At 39.3% G+C, this 14,923-nt stretch overlaps 1 protein-coding gene and 1 long non-coding RNA gene across 5 annotated transcripts in view; both read right to left on the bottom strand.

The window, feature by feature from the left end:
* LOC110538100 (insulin-like growth factor 2 mRNA-binding protein 1) overlaps positions 1-2,019 on the bottom strand; it is a 59,405-nt gene extending 57,386 nt beyond the window's left edge. For all 4 annotated transcript variants that reach the window (XM_021624688.3, XM_021624689.3, XM_021624690.3 and 1 more), the window contains exon 1: positions 1,209-2,019. In XM_021624688.3, the coding sequence (XP_021480363.3) occupies positions 1,209-1,383 (175 nt within the window). In that variant the 5' untranslated portion in view covers positions 1,384-2,019. The remainder of the gene's footprint in view (positions 1-1,208) is intronic.
* Positions 2,020-3,562: 1,543 nt separating this feature from the next.
* On the bottom strand, positions 3,563-14,392 carry LOC149979361 (uncharacterized). The gene is made up of 2 exons (XR_016485215.1): positions 14,262-14,392; positions 3,563-4,386 (listed from the first exon to the last, which is right to left on the bottom strand). It is a non-coding gene; the product is annotated as an uncharacterized LOC149979361 (long non-coding RNA).
* Positions 14,393-14,923: the final 531 nt, after the last annotated feature.

The following is a 14,923-nucleotide window of genomic DNA, read 5'->3' as shown; positions in this document are numbered from 1 at the left end:
GGCATGTCCTCCATTCAGAGTGTAGACAGTGTATTGCATGTATTTGCCATATATAAATCATATTTACCATGTGACTGAGTTGTGTGTTGCTTAATTGTGTCTTATGTTGTCTAATATGCACTAATGCATGTTCAAGATAAGTTAGTGCTCAATAACGCAATAGGCCTGTCATTGAAATATGATGGGCAAGAAGTTACCCTCCTGGCTCAAATGGAAAGGCATTTAACAATTGCGTTGTGAATTAACTCATCAACTACTATTTCACTTCCACACATTGTTGATCTTTTACAACTCATTCTTCCCAGTCCCTCATGTCATATAGAGTACAACAGAACACTTATAGTCCATTTGAAAAGGACATTGTCAAACATTTATTAAAAGCTGAAGATGCACATCTGCGTGCCCTAGAGTTCTTAGTGATCTATTTCAGGCATAACACACGAGCAGCATGGCGACCTTCGTGCTATATAGAACACATCACATGCTACATATGTAGGAAATCATGAAGATACATGTAAGGAAATCAAGCCTGTTCGTGACTTGTGAGACGAATGGGAAAGTAATTTGGCAATGTAATGGTCAAGGCAATCAAAGCCATTAATCTATGAAAGAATAGTGTCGATGTATGCTTTTAAACTACACATATAACGCATTTATATCTTAGCTATAGTGGCCTTTTCGCCAAAAGGGGGAGGTGTAAGATTTGATTCTACAGCTCTACGGAGTACACAGAACCTAGTCATACAAGGAAGGCACCAGAGAGCAAGGCTTCGGTAAGTACAATAAAAGTATGTGGCCAAAAGGCTGAAATATAGGCATTTGGCTATCATATCCAGGACAAAACTGCGATTTAGTGTATGTAAATAGACCTAAAATAGAATACGATTCGAGAAATCTGGATATCTTGATGTTCTCATTCAAATAGGTAGGCCTATGTGATGGGCCCCCTCTCCCTGTAAAAGTTGAGTATCTTGTTGTTCGGCTTAGCACTTCATAAACCTCTTCTCGATTATTATAGGCCTATGCAACATATTTGCTACGAAGTATCTCTTAATTCTATCATATCTTCTACTGGACAATTAGGATTGGGACGCGTGAGGGGAGTGGGCAAACCCTTATATATTTGAGCCTAGGTGGTTTCCCCATTGAATTTAAATTACATAAAGGTACGACGCTATTGAAGTGATCATTTACGTTCAATTACTTACCGGAAAATGCTTCAATGGCTTTCATAGCCCATTGGTCGTCCGGACAATCAACAAACGCGTAGCCAGTTTTCATAAGAAACTGCCCAGAGTATGGAATCTTGTTGTCATCAAAGGTTTTAACCAAGTCCTCTGCAGTCACGTTTTCATTGAGATTTCCAATGTATAGCTTGTTCATGTTGAAAAATAGAGGTCCTCCAATTGAAATGAAAAAATCTGAGCAACAAAACTTTTTTTTCTTTGAAAACGCAACGAGATAGATCTACCCAGGATGATCACAGGTTGAAAACACTTGCAAATGTCCACAAGCAGTAAAAGAAAACGAAATACATTTATTTTCAAAGTAAATCTAAAAGAAAAAGAAAAAAAAGTTTAAAGTAATGGTAATGTTGTAGTCTGATTAAGTCCAATATTGAAGTGGAGAAACCTTGACTGCAGCAACCCAAGCGAATGAATCGCACAATGTAGAATGGATCAATTTGAATTAATTTGATGGTGGTTATGGTGGAATAGTGGTAGAAGTATGGCGGGATCGGGAGAAATGTTTTCCTCTCTCTGCCCCTCAACCTCGAGTTGTACCCTGCACTGTCACAGATCCTTCTGCCTGGCGATGGCACCGCCTCTAAACCGACTCGAATTCACATTTTTTTGTTTGCGAAGAGGAAACCACGTGGTATTGGAGTAGCTAGAGAAAGGGCCAGCCTCCTGGCGGCGTAGCTCACCAGATGAGTGTACGAAGCGAGCCTTCATGCTATGCCACCGTACTGTGTGCGTATAGGCTTTATGCATACGTAGCTCACACATGCGCGAGTGTGCTGGGCATGTCTGATGTCTGCTGAATATCAGTCACCGGGAGGGGATACTTCCTTCAAGATGCGGATGTGTGTTTTGTCCTTTAAAAATATATAAATCATTCGCAGATTTTGGATAGGAACATAATAGATGACTATTGTGTCGGACGTGTGCGAGTTGTGGTCTACTTAGTTTAAAATCAGCTCTTAGCTCATATACCATTTGGTCAAGACATTCTCTCTTCAGCCCAGCTCTTGAAGTCATCCCGCCTCTCCAATGAATATGCATTGTGATAAAGAATTTGGTCGCCAGGAGGATGTTACATGAATGTAAAATCATGAACTTCAAGTCATTTTCGAAAGTCTATAACAAAGGTTGTGACATGGGCAACGAGGCCAACAGCAGTCAAGCAAGATACATTGTAACAAACTGCCGAGCGTGGAAGGAAATTGTTACATTGTATCATTGTTTAGGTTCATTGTTTTCACTCGTAACATTGTTGCATTCGCCTGAAACTAGAAGGCCTCGCTGGAGCAACGATTCATTGGTTTAAGGTTATTCTTTGGCCATATAACCAGCCTTACAAGTTTTCCGTTTTCATCATATTTCTGTATAGGGCTTTTAGGAAACTGACAGCTCGCTTTACATGGTGTACACTACTCTACCAGGCAAAATACGCCCAATCCCCTGATTTAATTTTCAAAATGGAGGATCCAGTGGTGCAGGCCCCAAAAGCGCAAAGGGCAGCTTTTCATTGGAAGGGGAAATGGCAGAGCTTCTGCTGCAGTCAGTGTGCACAGTGTGCTCCACCGAAAGTCGTGTACTTCATCATGAACAGTCACGAACTTAGTGAGTTAAGTGTGTTTAATATAATAATTGAATTATCTCTGCAGACAGAACATAACTGTGAATAAATTATACGATAATGAATCTGCATTGAGGCATTTTGTTAACTACTGAGAGTGCAGCATATACTGTATTCAACGTGGCATATAGGCATACTGTATCGCTTTGTTGTAAAATGCCTTGCCTACAGACATTGGAGGGTTAAAAACTCAAAATCTTCCAAACAATTTCATTATGCATAACACATGGCAACAGCTCACGTTATAACACATGTGTTATGGAACGCTTGATTTGTGATGTATTAATTAAAATTAAAATGACAATAATATCACAATAATTAATGCTATACGAAGACGTGGGCTTGAGAACCAATCGCAAAATTATTTTTAGGCTAATTAAAAGTTAAAAAAAAAAATGAATTACACATTTTGACAAAACCATACAGTAGACTAAGTTTCGCTTAGATGCATCTACTCTATAATCTATTTAATATTAATAACAGAATCTTTAGCCTATACCTCTTCAGCGTCACACAGTTAGTGCAGATAGAACAATGGCCGAATTGTACTGAAAGGAAACTGACAAAGTTCTGTTTCAAATTAACCACTAGTAAGCCTAAAGAATAGGTACTGTGTACTTACATAGTTATTATACCAAGAACTTGAAATTCCATGTAACCACATGATATACAGTACCAGTCAAAAGTTTGGACACACCTACTCATTCAAGGTTTTTCTTTATTTTGACTATTGTCTACATTGTAGAATAATAGCGAAGGCATCACAACTATGAAAAAACACATATGGAATCATGTAGTAACCAAAAAAAGTGTTAAACAAATCGAAATATATTTCTTCAAAGCAGTTACCCTTTGCCTTGATGACAGCTTTGCATGCTCTCAATCAGCTTCATGAGGTAGTCACCTGGAATACAGGTGTGCCTTGTTAAAATGTGATTTGTGGAATTTCTTTCCTTTTTAATGTGTTTGAACCAATCAGGTGTGTTTGGAAAAGGTAGGGTTGGTATACAGAAGATAGCCTTATTTGGTAAAATACCAAGTCCATATTATGGCAAGAACAGCTCAAATAAGCAAAGACAAACTACAGTCCATCATTACTTTAAATCAAATCAAATGTATTTATATAGCCCTTCTTACATCAGCTGATATATCAAAGTGCTGTACAGAAACCCAGCCTAAAACCCCAAACTGCAATGCAGGTGTAGAAGCACGGTGGCTAGGAAAAACTCCATAGAAAGACCAAAACCTAGGAAGACACCTAGAGAGGAACCAGGCTATGAGGGGTGGCCAGTCCTCTTCTGGCTGTGCCGGGTGGAGATTATAAAAGAACATGGCTAAGATGTTCAAATGTTCATAAATGACCAGCATGGTCAAATAATAGTAATCACAGTGAACAGGTCAGGGTTCCATAGCCGCAGGCAGAACAGTTGAAACTGGAGCAGCAGCACGGCCAGGTGGACTGGGGACAAGAAGTAGTCATCATGCCAGGTAGTCCCTGAGGCATGGTCCTAGGGCTCAGGTCCTCTGAGAGAGAGAAAGAAAGAGAGAATTAAAGAGAGCAAACTTAAATTCACACAGGACACCGGATAAGACAGGAGAAATACTCCAGATATAACAGACTGACCCTAGCCCCCCGACACATAAACTACTGCAGCATAAATACTGGAGGCTGAGATGGGAGGGGTCAGGAGACACTGTGGCCCCATCCACTTTAAGACATGATGGTCAGTCAATCCAGAAAATGTAAACAACTTTCTTCAAGTACAGTCGCAAAAACCATCAAGCGCTATGATGAAATTGGCTCTTGTGAGGACCGCCACAGGAAATACCCAGAGTTACCTCTGCTGCAAAGGATAAGTTCATTAGTGTTACCAGCTTCAGAAATTGCAGCCCAAATAAATGTACAGACACATCTCAGCATCAACTGTTCAGAGGAGACTGTGTGAATCAGGCCTTCATGGTTGAATTGCTGCAAAGAAACCACTACTAAAGAACACCAATAAGAAGAAGATACTTGCTTGGGCCAAGAAACACAAGCAAACTGGTGGAAATCTGTCCTTTGGTCTGATGAATCCAAATTGTAGATTTTTTGTTCCAATCGCCATGAGTAGGTGAACGGATGATTTCTGCATGTGTGGTTCCCACCGTGAAGCATGAAGGAGGAGGTGTGATGGTGTGAGGGTGCTTTAATGGTGACACTGTCAGTGATTTATTTAGAATTCAAGGCACACTTAACCATCATGGCTACCACAGCATTCTGCAGCAATACGCCATCCCATCTGGTTTGCGCTTAGTGGGACTATCATTTGTTTTTCAACAGGACAATGACCCAACACACTTCCAGGCTGTGTAAAGGCAATTTGACCAAGAAGGAGAGTGATGGAGTGGTGCATCAGATGACCTGGCCTCCACAATTACCCGACCTCAACCCAAATGAGATGGTTTAGGATGAGTTGGACCACATAGTGAAGGAAAAGCAGCCAACAAGTGCTCAGCATATGTGGGAACTCCTTCAAGACTGTTGGAAAAGATGGCCTCCCGGGTGGCGCAGTGGTTAAGGGCGCTGTACTGCAGCGCCAGCTGTGCCATCAGAGTCCCTGGATTCGCGCCCAGGCTCTGTCGTAACCGGCCGCGACCGGGAGGTCCGTGGGGCGACGCACAATTGGCCTAGTGTCGTCCGGGTTAGGGAGGGAGGGATCTCCTTGTCTCATCGCGCACCAGCAACTCCTGTGGCGGGCCGGGCGCAGTGCGAGCTAGCCAAGGTTGCCAGGTGCACGGTGTAGCCTCCGACACATTGGTGCGGCTGGCTACAGGTTGGATGCGCGCTGTGTTAAGAAGCAGTACGGCTGGTTGGGTTGTGTATCGGAGGACGCATGACATTCAGCCTTCGTCTCTCCCGAGCCCGTACGGGAGTTGTAGCAATGAGACAAGCTACTACAACAATTGGATACCACAAAAATTGGGGAGAAAAAGGGGTAAAATTATTATTATTTTAATAAAAAAGCATTCCAGGTGAAGCTGGTTGAGAGAATGCCAAGAGCCTTGAAGCTGTCTTCAAGGCTGTCTTCATGGCTACTTTGAAGAATCTAAAATCAAAAATATATTTTCATTTGTTTACCACTTTTTTGGTTACTACATGATTCCATGTGTGTTTCAACGTAAAAGAAAGAAAAACCCTTGAATGAGTAGGTGTCCAAACTTTTGATTGGTACTGTATCTTCACTATTTATCTTTTAAAAAACGTTTTACAAACACACAAATGCACATAATGAAAGTCAGTTTAAGATTTAAAAAAAACTGTAAAAGACAAAAGGAACATATATTTTGAAAGTGCATATGGCCAAAACATACCATAACATTAGAAAAACAACATAGGCAAACACTTACAATACATACAATAATGCACAAAACAATAGAATAATGAACACATTGGGATAATTGAGTTGATAATGAGGACTTCACACCAGATTAAAAAAGATTCACAAAGACTAATGTAAGGAGGAACTGCCACAGCCTAGTACATGCACTGTTTATGTTGAAAGCTATGAACAATGGCACCAGTCACTCAAACAAACAAATGATTGATGTCACTAAATATTGAGTCAACCCGTATGTTTGGTGTTGTATCATTGATGTAATTTGTAGGGTGCAAAAATAATTTAAATTCTAGAACAAACTGCCTGGTCAAAGCTTAATTGGTTCAGTGGTTCCTATACTCTTATAAACTCAGCGAAAAAAGAAACGTCCTTTTTTTCAGGACCCTGTCTTTTAAAGATTATTCGTAAAAATCCAAATAACTTCACATATCTTCATTGTAAAGGGTTTAAACACTGTTTCCCATGCTTGTTCAATGAACCATAAACAATTAATGAACATGCACCTGTGGAACGGTCATTAAGACACTAACAGCTTACAGATTGTAGGCAATTAAGGTTATGAAAACTTAGGACACTAAAGAGGCCTTTCTACTGACTCTGAAAAACACGTGGCAGACCACGTGTAACAACACCTGCTCAGGATCGGTACATCCGAACATCACACCTGCGGGACAGGTACAGGATGGCAACAACAACTGCCCGAGTTACACCAGGAATGCACAATCCCACCATCAGTGATCAGACTGTCCGCAATAGGCTGAGAGAGGCTGGACTGAGGGCTTTTAGACCTGTTGTAAGGCAAGTCCTCACCAGACATCACCGGCAACAATGTCGCCTATGGGCACAAACCCACCGCCGCTGGACCAGACAGGATTGGCAAAAAGTGCTCTTCACTGACGAGTCGCGGTTTTGTCTCACCAGAGCTGATTGTCAGATTTGCGTTTATCGTCAAAGGAAAGATCGTTACACCGAGGCCTGTACTCTGGAGCAGGATCGATTTGGAGGTGGAGGGTCCGTCATGGTCTGGGGCGGTGTGTCACAGCATCATCGGACTGAGCTTGTTGTCATTGCAGGCAATCTCAATGCTGTATGTTACTGGGAAGACATCCTCCTCCCTCATGAGGTACCCTTCCTGCAGGCTCATCCTGACAGGACCCTCCAGCATGACAATGCCACCAGCCATACTTCTCGTTCTGTGTGTGATTTCCTGCAAGACAGGAATGTCAGTGTTCTGCCATTGCCAGCGAAGAGCCCGGATCGCAATCCCAGAGCACATCTGGGACTTGTTGGATTGGAGGGTGAGGGCTAGGGCCATTCCCACCAGAATCGTCCGGGAACTTGCAGGTGCCTTGGTGGAAGAGTGGGGTAACATCTCACAGCAAGAACTGGCAAATCTGGTGCAGTCCATGAGGAGATGCACTTCAGTACTTAATGCAGCTGGTGGCCACACCAGATACTGACTGTTACTTTTGATTTTGACCCCCCCACCTTTGTTCAGGGACACATTATTCAATTTCTGTTAGTCACATGTCTGTGGAACTTGTTCAGTTTCTGTCTCAGTTGTTGAATCTTAAATCTTACAAATATTTAATGTTAAGTTTGCTTAAAATAAATGCAGTTGACTGTGAGGGGCCGTGTCTTTTTTTTTGCTGAGTTAACTTAATGTTAACGGGTTATTCAGTCTGGTATAATGTGGAAGTCTTAGTCACTAGGGAATTGAAGTTGTAACCCAGGAGGTTGCTACATTAGGTCAAATCACAAGATACTTAATATAAATTGCAGAAAAAACCCAGAGGACAACTAAATAAATAACTCAAACTACTTTTAATGGTCTAAATGGAAAGGTTGCAAAGTCATGTTTTTTTGCTTATGTCTTATGCACTCACTAAAACGATAAATGCAGTTATTATGGAGACCCACACACAACTGTGCATGATAGGGAACTGGTATGTACAGATGTAGGATCTTAATTTGATCAATCTGTTGCAGGAAAACTTTCCTGCAATGCAGGCAATTTAAAATGTGTCGTGTATTTGAGGTTAAAAACGGCTTCTGAAGTCTAATTTCCTCTGAAATTTCAGACTTGATTTTCACTTAAGAAAAATGTATTAACCTCTATAAAAATTATAATCAACATAATAATTCACATTTCCTGTTGCTGCAGTATCATTTTTCTGATAGCTCTAATTAAGATGTATGGGATCACTGGTATGTAAAACACACACTGGTAATGGAATACATTGAAACCAGCTAAAAAGTTTGATAACTTAATGAAACAAATGAGGTTCTGATAACTTCATCATCAAATCAAATTTTATGTTTCACGTGTGCCAACATTACAGTGAAATGCTTACTTACGAGCGCTTTCCCAATGACGCAGAGTTAAAAAGTAATAAAAAAAGAACAAGTTGCAAACAATAAAATAACAATAACGAGACTATATACAAGGAGTACCGAGTCAATTTGCAAGGGTAGGAGGTAGTTGAGGTAATTGAGGTAATATGTAGGGTAAACGTGGGATAACTACCCCCCCGGGGTAGAGGCCCCCAGCCCTATAATTCTCACAGAAACCACTTTGTTGTCTATTTTTCACTTTCCCTGGCTGCCACTACTGTTGCTTAACTAAAAATATTATCTGTTTCATCCCAAAAATGTAAGCCATTCTAACAAAACGATTCTGAGGAAAATTATTATAATAATTTTTGTTGGGTCTGTTGGAAATTCGGAGGTAATTTGATCTAATATTCATCATTTAGAAAAAAGTTATATCTAAATTATGAATATTTTATATATATATATCTAATCTATACACTTTATATATATACATACAATTAGAAGCTTAAATATAAATAATCCACTTGTTTTGAGATAAAAATGGTAATTAGCTTTTAATAAACCAGTAATATTTAAGGCAAGTGTGTTGGGGCTAACATTGGATTGCCCCCCCCTTACATCAAAACCTCATCATAGTGAGGATATTAATAGTGAGATGTGCAATGGCATTTTGTTTCAATGTTTTGATTTTAGACGTTTAGCTTTTAAGAGTTAATTACTAAAAAATGTCAAAACAAAATGTATAAAATAGAGTTTAACACACTAATATTTGGGGGGGGGGGGGGGGGGGGGGCAATACCTGTTAATTAAATGGAAAACGTCAAATTAAATAACTACAAAATTGTATCCACTTAATTCCCTCCATAACTTGCTTGCCTTAGCATGACCATCATTCACATACCTCATGTTTACCAAACATTGCTTTTTTTTGGGGATGCCAAGCAGTTGCCATACCAAGCGGTGATGCAGCCATTCAAGACCCTTTGGATGGTGCAGCCAACATATTGCAAATCAAGATAATTTTATTGTCCATTGTCCACGAATGTTCAACAAAAAGATGTGTGTTCTACTTTATCCCAACCCCTCCGAAAGACACCTATAGCGTACACACACAGAGGGTGGCGAGGTTAAAGTAGAGGGTCAGCCATAGTACAACACCCCTGGAGTAGTTAAGGGAGTAAGTGCCGTGCTCAAGTGCACAACGGCAGGAGACGGCATCTAGGATACAGGAGTACCAGTGCTTTTGCTGTACAGAATCCCCTCTTTTTGCTTTTCAACCATCTCTCTGCTGCTATATGAGTGAGGGGGACACTGACGATAACTTTGTAATAGAGGTAACAACAGAGAATGCTGTTCAATCAGTGCTATGCACGGTCAATTACTAACTCTGGCACCCCAATGAAAAGTTTTTCTACATACAAAAACAGTTATGTCAGGTGATGCCTGATGGAACATCATAAGGGCATCCATTGTTCCAAAGCCTCATTCCTCTTCACTGCTATTTCACTGGTCTACCAGCAACATGACTGTCTGTGTAACAGCAGCAGGTAGCCTAGCAGTTAGAAGGTTGGGCCAGTAACCGAAAGGTAGCTGGTTCGAATACCCAAGCTGCACCTATGTAACAATGAAGCATAACTATTTTATATATATATATATATGGGGTTTAAAGGGTGTTGTGTGGGTTGCTGTTTACATTGTGGGTTAAAAGCTATGCAGATGGGAGAGTTATGGACGTGCTGTGCAAAACAAAAAACACCCACTTCCTACTTTGACTTTCACCAAATCAGCTCAACTCCCCTTCTTCACTGGTAGTGGTGGTTGTGTGTATGTATGTTTTGGGGGGAGGTGTAAAGTAGGAGGTCAAGAGGTTAGGATAAGCAGAGGTTAAATTGGGCGGGAATGCAGAACTAGAAGAATGGTGTCTCACCACTTTTTTGCATGATGGGAAAAACCTAGTAAACACTGGTGATGTAATACCAAACTGCATTTATAAATTGAGCCATTAGTTAGGTTGGCTGCTATATCGTCAAAATACCATGGAATGATTAGGTGTACTATCCTAAAAATACCATGGAATGTTTAGGTGGAATACCCTCAAAATACCATGGAATGTTTAGGTGGAATACCCTCAAAATACCATGGAATGTTTAGGTGGAATACCCTCAAAATACCATGGAAATCCCTGTGACACAAACTTAATATTGTTGATTTAAAAAAGGGCGAGACTCCCATTTCCAAGTTACACTGCCTAACATACAACATATTTGTAAGGAGTACTTTGTGGGTGGAAAGAACAGCTTGCAAAACATTGATGGACCAAAGGCGATGAAAGAAAGTTCAACTGTATAGATCTAACATGGTAGCTAGTTTCTTTTGAGTTTGAACTAACTGTATCCTTGTCACTCCATCTGTCTTGCAAAGCGATGTCCTCTCGACCACTTTCTATGGACCCTTTTCTGATTTCTCTGTATTCTCCATTTTATATCTGAGATAGACAGACATCTAAGTAGGAAACTAAAACCTAAGCTGCATGAAACATACGCAGTGGGTCAGCAACGAGAAAGGTTGTATGGAGTTCAGCAATCGTACAAGGTCTTACCGAGTTCCCACTCTTACACTGGTATAATGGCTGCATGGTACATGAGTAAGAATGTTTATTTTCAATTATGTTTCTATTCAATGATTCAATGATGTTGGTGATACTATATTTACCAAGATGTCCTCTCTTTTTCTTGTTACATTTAATAAAAATGTAGCTTCATAAGCTACAGCATAAACCTTTGGGCTCACATAACATAACATCAGTGGTGTAAAGTACTTAAGTAAAAATACTTTAAAGTACTACTTAAGTAGTTTTTTGGGGTATCTGTACTTTACTTTACTATTTATATTTTACTTGTACTCGACTACATTCCTAAAGAAAATATGTACTTTATACTCCCATACATATTCCCTGACACCCTAAAGTACTCATTACAAATGCTCTGGCAGGACAGCAATATGGTCCAATTGACACACCTATCAACATAACATGTCATTCCTACTGCCTCTGATCTGGCGGACTTACTGGACATGTCTGAGTGTTGGAATGTGTGTCCCTGGCTGTCCGTTAATAGAAAAAAAACAAGAACATTTTGCAATCTGGCTGGCTTAATATAAGCATTTACTTTTTTACACCTTCTCAAGTATGACTATTGAGTACTTTTTCCACCACTGTACTTAAGTACATTTAAAACCCAGATTGTTTATACTTTTACTCAAGTACTATTTTACTGGGTGACTTTCACTTTTACTTGAGTCATTTTCTATCAAGATATCTTTACTAGTTAGTTAATGAAAATAAATGGAAAGAAGATGTGATGAAGATAGTTTAGTTAGAAGCAATTCCAGTAAAGTAATAGTAGTAATAACAATATCTGTCATGTATTTCCACAAAAAACAGCTGCAGTTGATGAACCGTCTACTGATCATTGATCAAATTAGTTGAGAAAAAAACCACAGCTCAAAGAGAATTCAAATGCAATTTTCTCAATGAAGATGAGACTGCATGCCAACAAGGACACGAGGCTACGCTGCTGCTGCTCTACCTAAGAGGCAGTACCGGACGGCCGCCCAAAACGGTTTGTCAGTTTGTCTTGAGAGTGTGTTCTACACTACACTTGTTTTCGTGGCATAATCGTAACAAGAGATTGATACCTAGAAGAAGAGACATGTAGTAAACACAGTGAAGCGTTATTGTAAATAGCCAAGAGGGACACCATGTTGACATGCAAGACACAATCAAGAGCCGGAAGGGAAGTGACATACTGCAAACATGGTATTACATTTTAGAATGTAAAGTAATGTCTGCGATTTAGGCGGAACACCTGAGGGGAGAACATATTGGTTCAGCATCTATCCAATATTGTCACAGAACACATCATCTTGTATTTATCGTTTCCACCTTTGGAGAAGATACATGAAACATCCAATGAGAATGTGCCATATGTACCATCACAGTGATGGCTCTTTATGATACCAGTAGAGGTTGACTGACTGGAGAGGGAGTGTTTGCGTGCTAGCATAGCCTACACAGCCAAAATATCCTAAGATATAAAGAAAACTTAATTCATACTGTCTTACTGGCATTGTGACCCTGGATATTCATATACGCTGTCATCTACAACAGATACATACTACTATAGTATGTAAGGATTCCAAAGGTAGTTTAGACAATGCTTGACTATACACATCAGGTTTATGTCTGTGAATTGGTTCAATCTGCGTAAGGTAATGATGATGTTTATCATTCTCAGTGGGCGTCAGTCTTTGGCTATGTCCCAAATATTCCCACATAATGCACTATTTTTGACCAGAGCCATATGGGTCCTGGCCAAAAGTAGTGCACTATAAAGGGAATAAGGTGCCATTTGGTATGCATCTGCAGCTATATTACACCATCTGTTTGATTGAGGAACCCCATCCTATTCCAGATTGACTTATCTCAGGGAACAGTAGGACTCGTTAGAGTCCTAAAGTGTGCTACCTTTTCAGAGGCTTGTATAGGATATCAATGGGTCAGGGTGCTGTTTGTTAAGTGTTGTTTCTTGTTTGTGTTTTCCCTCTGGTTGTCAGTCACTCTTACCTCTGAGGTTGTGTGGTACTACACACTTCCTAATGTGAAGGTTGGCTACATGAATGTAATAAGAATACATGGTAGTGTGCTTTCGGCAAAAAAAATCGTGCAGTTTAAATTTCCATGGTGACTTATGTTTCTACCCATTTAGAGAATTACAGTGTTAAGTGAGAATGTGGCCAGATTAAGTACATGGCATTTTTTTCTCCAAATTGAATGTCAAATCAAACTGGAAGTGAGGATGCTTGTCTAAAAAGCATTTAAACATCAGATTTAAAGTCTGGAAGCAAACTTGTAATGTTACAGAGTAGTTATGGCTAAAAGGGTTTTACATTCCTGTTCTTCAATAAGCCTGAAACAGGCGTGGGTGTATAAACAACATTATTCAAAAGTGTGTCTTACTTGATACAGCATTTGTGGAACTAAAACATAAAATTATATATATTTTGCAAGGCACATATTTAGGAAAATAAGTCCAAGAAGTTTACAGTAAATTCAGACAGAAGTTGAACAACAGTAACAACAACAACATTATGAAGGTAAAGTTTCATGCTTTAAAAGATTTACAACTAAATATTTGTGAATAAGTTTAATTCAACCTCAATTTCATGACAGGAAAAACTGTTAAAACTCTATAACCATTTCAGTCATTTTGATCCATGTTTATAACAACGATACAGAAAAACAAAGACTTATGAATGATACTTCATAATTCTGTTCATTACAGAAACAAAGACAACTTTGGCAGATGAACAGTTACTACACACGTTTTTAGTAACATTAAGGGATGTATTTTGTAATCGAATTGTACTCAAAAGAATCATGTTAGACTTATTACTATTCACCAAATATATTCTTACACAATTGATATATATCAAAACATAATTTGAGGTTATTGTATTCCCTATGAGAGATATTAGTCAGTGATCAAAACATTGTTATATGATATTTTAGGTAGAAGGACAAGGTAGAAATTACTAGGTTTGTTCATATTATGTCAAAGGCTTATGTCAAAACCGAAGTAAATAAAAACGTTAAAAAATATACTTATTGAAAATCTTAGTAATTCTTACCATTGACTTGTTCAGAAATGTTTCATGTGTCGTTCTCTGATACGATAGTTTCTGTTGTTTCAGTCAATGCTCAAAATGGAGCGAGAGAGAGAGAGAGAGAAAGAGGGAGAGCGAGGGAAAGGAGAGAAAGAAGAGGGCAAAGTTATTTCCGACGAGAAAAGCGCCAACAGGAACAAAAAAAAAAAACTGAAGAGGATACTGAGTTATTCCCTGAACGAATATGAAAATAAATAAACGGTGTTCAGTTATTTTTTTCAATATCTCCAAGTTTTCGGTAGTCTAATTGCAATCGCCACTTTCAATCAATTATGAACTTGCCTTGCTCAAAACACGAATGGCTTAAATATTTATTTGAAAATCACAAATAGTTTTGATTTGGAATTTTAGTGCATGTGATTTTGTTTGCTACTTCATTAACCCTTAATCTATTGCTTGTTTGTCATTGTCATCTAGCAATATCAGCAAATCTGCCCGATATTCCAATCATTAATCAATTGCTACAGAAGATCTTTAAGAACATAAACAGTTCTGTGTTCAGAAGAATGATCGATTAAGAGGTGGTCCTAGACGTGTCACCCACCAAGATTGTTCTGCTCGTAGCTACCCCCACCAAGTGGACACGCTGAGATAACGCATTGCATGTGCACATAAATGAACTAAAA

The sequence above is a fragment of the Oncorhynchus mykiss genome, chromosome 12, assembly GCF_057628025.1.
Source record: "Oncorhynchus mykiss isolate SJ-2025 chromosome 12, ASM5762802v1, whole genome shotgun sequence".
Taxonomy (NCBI): domain Eukaryota; kingdom Metazoa; phylum Chordata; class Actinopteri; order Salmoniformes; family Salmonidae; genus Oncorhynchus; species Oncorhynchus mykiss.
This window is presented reverse-complemented; position numbering and strand designations above follow the sequence as displayed.